Below are 8,493 nucleotides of genomic sequence, written 5' to 3'. Positions count from 1 at the left end.
GTGGTACGACAGTCAGAGTGTGATTCACTTGGCGAAAAATCAAGGTCATCATGCTCGTACCAAGTATATCGATGTCAGGTATCATTTCGTGCGGGATGTCATAGAGAAAGACGATATTTCTCTCATGAAGGTGCATACGAATGAAAATCCCGCGGACATGTTAATCAAGGTGGTCACATGTAGCAAGTTTAAGCATTGCTTGGACTTGCTTCATATCAGCCCATGTTAAACTGCCCAAGAGGGCATGGCCCTTCAAGGTAGCAAGTTAAAGCATTGCTTAGACTTGCTTCATATCAGTCAGTGTTGAACTGCCCAAGAGGGCATGTCCCTTTAGGGCGGTGATTGGATGATGTGGAGACTATATGGAGAACAACCTGAACTACGGTTAGCTTGATCCCGGTGGAGGGTACGTAGGCAGCCGTGGTAAAGTGGCGCAACTGGATTGGCCTGGTTTGATCTGGTTTAGTGTTTCAGATCTCTCTGGTGATGTTAGCGGTGTTCTTCTGGTGTTCGTCCAAAATTTGAGGTTTATCAAATGTTGTACGAGGTGAAGAATTGTGAACGTGGGGGCCACAAGCACGTGAACTGTAAGCACGAGAAGTGTTCTCGCGCTGAGTTCAGCGAGCTCACCCCGAGAGGCCCACCTGACTTTGTGCAGCGAAACAACGAAACACCCTTTATGTCGGTGTTTTTGCTATAAATACCGAGGCGCTTTTCTTCTAGGGTTTTGTGGGAGAAAAATAAGGTTAGTCGGCTGTTAAGAGAAGAAAACAAGGGTTTCTTTGGCGGCTAGAAAAGAAAGATCTTGAGGAGAGAGCTTTGGAGAGATTTTACAAGAGGTTAATTTTTTTTGGGTAAAAATCAAATCTTCTTTTTTTTGAGACGAGCTTGTGGATTGTACAAGTCGTCGGTGTTCTCCTCATAGTGGAATCTCTCATTCCCTTTCCCTGTGGACGTAGGCAAGTTTGCCGAACCACGTAAATATCATGTCTTTACTGTTTTCTGAGTGTTGACTATTGCTTGTAGGTTTCCTCGACAATTCAGTCCTATAACTGATGAGAGAAAAAGTGTATATCTCACTTTGTTGAGATATTTCACTTCTGTTCTTGTTTCCTTCGCGAAACAGGAACATAGATGTTGGCTTGAGCTTTTGTGAAAACAAAAGCCAGGGTTTTCTCTTGGGTTATATCGCTTTCGCGGCGTGAGGGCGTGACTCTGCGCCCAACATTTTCATCATCATCTTGGTGGAACATATGGTCATGTGTTTCTCCTTGGAATAATAAACTATTACAAACAGTGAGAACAAGTTCATTTATCCTGTTAAACTTTTACTTAGTTTCCTTACATTTGAAGCAAATGAAAAAGGCTTCAGCTCATTCTTTTTTGGTCGTGAAAAAGGTTTCAGCTAATTCAGTATACTAATATGATTGGTGATGTTATGGCTCTACTGTATAAGTAATTCTTGAGTTAGTTTACACAATATAGCTTTAGCAGTTGCACAGCCTCCTGATACCTGTCAAACCACTGGTTTCCAGAAACCAAGAAAGATGATGGACTGCTTTCAGATTGACACTTGGTAATTAGGAAATAACATTCTACCTAAGATGGAACCTTCAAGAAATTAAAGTATGTCATGCTTCAACAATGAATTACTGAATGACTGTGTACAATCACAGACATTTTGCAGTACATTTCTTCTCATTTTTGTTTGGTCTTCTAGCTTAACTCATATATTAGTATCTACAGGGTACAATATTCTAATGAACTGACAGCAAAATATTAACAAGAGGTTGAAAATTGTAGATTTCAGCTTTAGAATTGAAGGAGGTTCCTCATATTGAAATTTAAGGCATCTGGTGATTGTGAACAACTGGACCTGTTCTTTCAGGTAATAAGGACAGACAAGCTCATGTTGTTTGCCTGTTAAAGTTAATGTCCCAGGCTGCCTTCTTCGGTCCTGGCACATTTCGGTTGATGAGAAGCATATCCTCATCAGTGCTATGTAGGTTTCCTGCAAAATTTGGTTAACTAATATCAAAGAAGATAATTATATATATCCTCATCAGTGCTATGTAGGTTTCCTGCAAAATTTGGTTAACTAATATCAAAGAAGATAATTATATAAATAACTCAAATATAAGTATGACATTAACGCAAAATTTGGTTAACTAATATCAAAGAAGATAATTATATAAATAACTCAAATATAAGTATGACATTAACTGATGTAGAGCTAGAAAGATTTCATTCGTGTGAAACCATGTTATTAAGAGAAAGTTTATATTATTATTAGTGAGAAAAAGCACACTAATACTGTTAGATCTATGGCTGCATATTTTAGAAAGCACTTTATATTTTGGTTTTTGCCATTAGCTTTCTTCTAAGAAAATGAATGTCTCGACCATATAATTTCAATGAATTGCATGGGGAAGCATTGCTATTGCAGGTTCTGAAGCATGATCTTCAAATATTAACATTGTCCAAACATCTAAATTTATAATAGAACTTATAGAGACTTTTATTCTCATATATGAAACCGGTAGTTAAGGACACTTACTGGCAGATTCTTCACTGGAGCTCCAGTCTGATAGTTTTAATGATGCAGTTGAATCAACCATTCCAACAGAGACTAACCTAGGTGGCGATGGTTCTTGAAGAGCTGTTGAGGGACCATGTAGCATGAGAAAGACTGATGACATAGGAGGTCTATTAGCAGGTATGTCTTGAGCACATAAAAGTCCTATTTGAATGCATCTCAAAACTTCATTTATTGAAGAAATTTCACCCATAGATGGGTCAAGGATCTCTAATTCTCTTCCATTTCTCCTGTGCTCCCATGTCTGCATAAGGAGGTGTTATGTTAATTTACAGTCACCAATAGAATTAAGCGTGAATAGGATTGCTATAACACACTTGTGCGTGCACACAAACACACACGCGCACACAAAAGAAACTGACTCTTAACATCCGTTAAACTAATTTCCTTGAGTGGATCCAGACTTTTGTTTGGATTCTGAATTGATTCTCAAACTAGTTACTATGACTGAGGTTCCCAACCCCCACAAAAAAAAGAAAAAAAGAAATGAGGGTTAACATTACATGTCAAGACAAGCATTACTATGTCTGAATACCCCATTAAAACATGGGTCAAAGCATTCAATCATACATCAAAACATACGCTGATTATGACTTGTGAGTAATTCATTGACAACATCAAGGAAACATGGAAGTAATGTGCTTTATGATAGATGCACAGGTAACCAAGGTCCATGGTTACTTCAAGATCCAGGAGCCTACTGAAAGGACTCGCAGCTCCTGGAAAAAGGGATGCAGTTACAACTCCTACTGCCTTGTTTGGGTTGAGTGCCTGTGCTTAGCTCATGTGTGTGATCCAAGGGGAAAAAGAAAAAATTTTCTTGGGGTATGAAGGAGGAAAGTGAAGTTGGGGTATATTTTGCTCTTTAATCTCTGAAAGGTAACACTACTTTGTCATGGGCATTATCTCTATGTATATAGTAATATCTTTACTGACAAATATTGTAAAACCTTCTATCAGTATTTGTTTTCTCATTATACTATCTTTGCTATAAACTCTCTCTCTTGAGGCTCTTGCCTGTTGTGATTGCATAGCCATTCAGAATCTCTTGGAATGAGTTCATTAGGTGGCAGTGCTTGTTCCCTTTATAAGAAAGATGGCCCCTCCATGTGCTTCATTGCAAGAACAAACCGTATATATGGTAACAAAGTTTGATCCTTATTTTATCTTTGGGTTTATTTAATCAATGATGCAATTCAACAGAGAAAGTAATTCTCTATTAGCATGAGACTACTCTTGATTCATGCCATTTCAATTGTTTCTCTCAATAGAGCCTCCGACCAGCGTGTGTGAGAGTGAGACTTTTTCTTTTTCCGCTGCTACTGTTGACGTGTCTAACTGCAGTTTAATACCTTTGCATGTATATTGACATAGTAATCTTGCAAATAGACATTTGTCAGTAAACATCCCCAGACAATGAAACCTTTCTAGAGATTGTTTATTTAATTTTAGCTCAGCTGACTCATTAATTTATACAGATTGTTCTAAAACTAATTTTAAGTAGTACTGTAGCTGACAAAGGCTTACTATGCATACTCACATAGCTTACTATGTCTGGAGAAATTTCAGAATCATACTGGAAGCTGTTACTCCTTTTTCCAGTCATAATCTCGAGAACTAGAATCCCAAAGCTGTATACATCCAACTTCATCGAAAAATGCCCACGCTGTGCATATTCAGGCGCCATATAACCGCTGTAACACACCAATATAATTAGCTTCTTACATGACATATCAAACATTTTTATCTATGACTAGAAACATAATGCAGTCTGAGGAATTTACTGACAATGTTCCAACCACTCGACTTGTTATGCCCTGTGTTTCATCTTGCCCAAAAAGCCTAGCCAAACCAAAGTCTGAGATTTTGGGGTTCATATCTGCATCTAGCAACACGTTGCTGGCTTTTAGATCTCGGTGTATAACTTTTAGGTGACTCTCTTCATGTAGATATAGTAAACCTCGAGCAATTCCACGAATGATGTTAAATCGTCTTTCCCAGTTTAGTTGCTTGCATCTGACAGGATCTAGTGCAGTGCAGACATTCTGAGAAGTTAATTAAATTAAATACTACAATATTATGATCACTATTCGTTGTTTTGATAGAATTCGCTAGGGATAATCATGTTTCTTGAAGAGTAAGAGAAATACCGAATAAAAAGTTGTCCAAGCTTCTGTTGAGCACATATTCATAGACGAGCAACTTTTCGTCTTCTTCCAGGCAAACACCTAATAGACGAACAAGATTCTTATGCTGAAGTTTGGCTACCAATATGAGTTCATTTTTCAGCTCTTGCATTCCTTGCCTTGAGCCTGCTGAAAGCCTCTTCACTGCTATATCTTCTCCATTAGGTAGTGTTCCCTATGCAAGAAAATAGCAGATGTTCTCAATTTCTTTAATAAGTCAGAACACTTATCAAAATCTGGAGGAAATTAGCACAAATGAAATTATGCACCTTATATACTGTGCCAAAACCACCCTGTCCAAGTTTTAGAGAATCAGCAAAATTACCAGTAGCTGCTTTTAGCATCGTCAAATCAAATGACAACCATTCAGCACTTGAAATATCCTCCAATGTAGCTGCCGTGCCTGAAAAGTATTATTAGTAACACTCCCTACTAATATTTCTCAGTTACTTGACCTTTGTTTTAGTTATTTGACTGACTGATGAAATATGAATAAACAAGCAGCTTAATTTCATTGAAGAGGTCTAAACTGCAGAAAGGCGGTCTGAACCAGGTCTCTACTTTCGTCGAATCGGCATTACTAGAGGTCTTATTTGATGACTACTGTAAAAGATCGATTTAGACTTAAAGATCAAACAGCTAATTATACTGAACCTAAGAAGGATGTGTCGTAATCTCACATAGGAGAGAATAATTTTCCATAAGTTGTCTTTCGTAGTGACCAGAGGGAAGGATGATGATGAGAAGGTATCATAACTCCCCCTTCATAACTCCCCATATGACATTCAGAGAGATGTTTCATGGGTAGAGAGCTTTTGGATCTCTTCATAGTGATCAAGCTAAGGGTCAGAGGGTTATCTTCAGAAGGCCTTATCTCAGGAATTTAGGGAGCACAAATAATACGTAAACTTTATTGTATTAAAGGAATCTTTCTGTGGCTCTCTCCATGGACATAGGTGAAATAGACCCAGTAACGTATATGTTTTATGTTTTTCTTGTGTGTTGTGATTTTTTTCAAGTAATTATCCTTTTCTCAGCAGAATATGATTTCATGAAGGTGTTCGAAAGCTCTTGATACTGCAACAAATTGGTCTCAAAGCATTAGATTGAATAAAAATATCGAGTGCACCGAGGTGATGGCAAAGGTGATGCAATGTCAACAAATTTCTACAACTAGTGGATTGGCTAACTGTGCCTACATCCATGGTGCAAGTTCCTGTAGTACGAAGTTCAAGATGTCGTACTCTTTAAAATTTTCCTTTTATCTTTACAGAAAGCAATCTTGTCAACTATGATATAATGAACGCATGATGCTTACTAAGTGTTTAAACCTGCAAGGATACAATTTGCTGTGAAATTAGATGGCACAGCCTAAATATCCTTTTAACTCAAACAAATTCAGTGAGTCGATTACTGAATTACTTGAGTTAATCAAATTTCTGCTTACCTAGAAAGCCTCTATTAAATACTAAAGTATTTTATTCCTTACCATGGATATTGTTTGCAGGTCTCGTCTTCCGCTTCCTCCTCTTCCTAAAGAAGATCCCAAAAATGAGGATGATCACTAGGCCGAGCGTCACAGGGAGTAATATTAGGAGGACTTTGCCAGTGCTGCTCTTGCTTCCTACACCAAGAATTAGTTAAAAAGAGTAGGATATACATAACTGATCACAGTAAGTCCAGATAATTGACTAAGGTGTGCATCAACAAACAGCTCTTCTATTATAAGGTCTTTATTTGACATCTTTTTTGTGGATGTAGATCTAAACTGTCATTTTGACATTGCTGGGATTACATCCTGTAGAGATGCAGGATGTTTGCATCGCGCTTGAAAGCTAGCTACTAGTGACCCGGATCAGATTCCCCACTCAGACTGCGTGGGACTAAATGGACCCTAACAGATATAGATGAGAGAATCCAAATCCCTCGTGTCAAAACTGGTAAAAGTGCAATGTTTTATGGTGTGTTTGGGAGATGACCCCCTTCTTTATCCCCAATTTGGGGGGTAAGATTTTAGTTCAATTTTCCTCCCACATTCCCCGTCCTCTACCCTTCTAAATGGATCTCCTAAACAAAAGTAAACCAAAATTTCCGTTCCCTTTCCCTTCTCTACCCTCCATCCAAACAGGCCATTAAGGAAATATTAGGTTACACCTTCTCCATCACTACCTTCAATGTTTACAGAAGGCGGTGGCTCAGCAAACGGAGCAGACGCCGGTCCTGACGATAAATCAAGCGAAACAGTCGGTTCCCCTTTGAAGAACACATCAGTCTCGTACCTAAAATTACAACTCCCTCCAAGAACTCTCCCCCCAACCTTCACCTCATACCCCTGGTAACGCTCCCGTACCAGCTGCAAACACTGGTTGCATCCGTCCGCCGATAAATCTCTGGTACACTGCGCCAGAGCATACAACTTGTTGTCCTTAGACCCGTCGTACGCCAGTACCCCAGTAGCGAACAGCATCGAGGAGCTATACGCACGATACGTAACCTTATCCAGCAGCTCAGTCTCCATCTTCACGAACGAATGGACGTCCGTTGCATTCATCGTATTGACCAGTATCCAAAAGTTGTTCTCATCGACGACCGAGAAGAAGCTTAGGTCGCTGTACCGGAGCTGACAGTAGTCATACCAGATGATGGCTTGTTTGTACCGCGGGCAGAGGGAGAGGATGTCTTGCGCTGCGTTTTGGACAGGCATGGATGCGGCAGTCAGGCGGCGCCACGTCGCCGCGCGAGCAGGGCCGTAGCTCATGTTGGGGCGGAGCGGAGGTGAGGTTTAAGGTGGGAGTTGGAGAGAGAGAAGGGAGGTTAGGAGACTGTTGAGGTTGGGTGTGAACGTGTCGTTTGGCGTGTAAGTTGCTTGCCGGAGGCAAGCATGGCCTGAGGGGGGTCCGCATCGGCTGAGGTAAGGGAGGTGGTGGTGGAGGAGGAGGGAGAGGAGGAGGGAGAGGAGAAGCATTGTGAAGAGCAGAGAAGGGAGGGTTTTAGGCTAATTGTTTTGTTTATTAATAATAGGTGGTTCCCCCCTCCCCCTGTCTTTCACTCTCTATTTTCTTTAGGGGTTTTTCTCTTTTAACCCAAAATTTTACCCTCACTTATTTAAAAACCCACCCACTTATATAAACATTCATAAACCCAAAATATCTCATGCCATTTATTTTTAAACCCAATATGTATAATTCACTCATTCTTTATACTGTATTTTCCTAATAAAATAAAAATCCCTAAATTGCCCTTCATCCCCAAATACAATAACGATATCTTTCTCATTCGTTTCATTTCCCCAGATATAATCGATTCTCATAACCCTAAGAGGCGATTCTCAAACCTCAAAAATCCCAAGCCGATGAAGGACAAGGCGGATGAGGTGGTGATGTCGCCGATGACGACAGCTGCATTGGTCGCCGGGGTTAAGAAGGGGAGGGGGAGGCCGCCGAAGGTGAAAACCCCTTTTTTTATGTGGGTTTTGCTTCAAGTTGGCAACATTAGGGTTCGTTGGAGGCCTAGAGGAGTTTTTAGGTTTGATTCCAATGCTAATTTAAGATTTCAATTTTTAATTTTTGTGAGCTATTGAGTTCCTCTGAGTTTAGAGATCTCTGTGGTTTGTTGTAATTTGTATGTACATTGTAGGAGATGAGACTTGTGTTACTGAAAGCAACTGAAATTGATGGCGGTTTCTAATTTTATCCTGCTCTTTTAATCATG

At 39.8% G+C, this 8,493-nt stretch overlaps 1 protein-coding gene across 1 annotated transcript; it reads right to left on the bottom strand.

Annotated features, from left to right (window-relative positions):
* Positions 1-1,638: 1,638 nt before the first annotated feature.
* On the bottom strand, positions 1,639-7,490 carry LOC109827546 (putative receptor-like protein kinase At4g00960). The gene is made up of 8 exons (XM_020394550.1): positions 6,952-7,490; positions 6,272-6,406; positions 5,052-5,185; positions 4,747-4,957; positions 4,385-4,622; positions 4,137-4,290; positions 2,558-2,840; positions 1,639-2,011 (listed from the first exon to the last, which is right to left on the bottom strand). The coding sequence occupies exons 1-8, from the start codon at positions 7,484-7,486 to the stop codon at positions 1,908-1,910; spliced, it is 1,794 nt and encodes a 597-aa protein (XP_020250139.1). The 5' UTR covers positions 7,487-7,490; the 3' UTR covers positions 1,639-1,907.
* Positions 7,491-8,493: the final 1,003 nt, after the last annotated feature.

Source organism: Asparagus officinalis, unplaced genomic scaffold (assembly GCF_001876935.1).
Source record: "Asparagus officinalis unplaced genomic scaffold, Aspof.V1 AsparagusV1_Un287, whole genome shotgun sequence".
Lineage (NCBI taxonomy): Eukaryota > Viridiplantae > Streptophyta > Magnoliopsida > Asparagales > Asparagaceae > Asparagus > Asparagus officinalis.
This window is presented reverse-complemented; position numbering and strand designations above follow the sequence as displayed.

Bases quoted from the DNA above. Each gene is read 5' to 3' on its own strand.
- LOC109827546 (XM_020394550.1), bottom strand. From the start codon at position 7,486: ATGCCTGTCCAAAACGCAGCGCAAGACATCCTCTCCCTCTGCCCGCGG. The intron at 6,407-6,951 runs GTAGTGATGGAG...TTCTTGGTGTAG, and splicing joins GCCTTCTGTAAACATTGAAG to GAAGCAAGAGCAGCACTGGC. The intron at 4,291-4,384 runs GTCAGTAAATTC...GGTGTGTTACAG, and splicing joins AGTCGAGTGGTTGGAACATT to CGGTTATATGGCGCCTGAAT.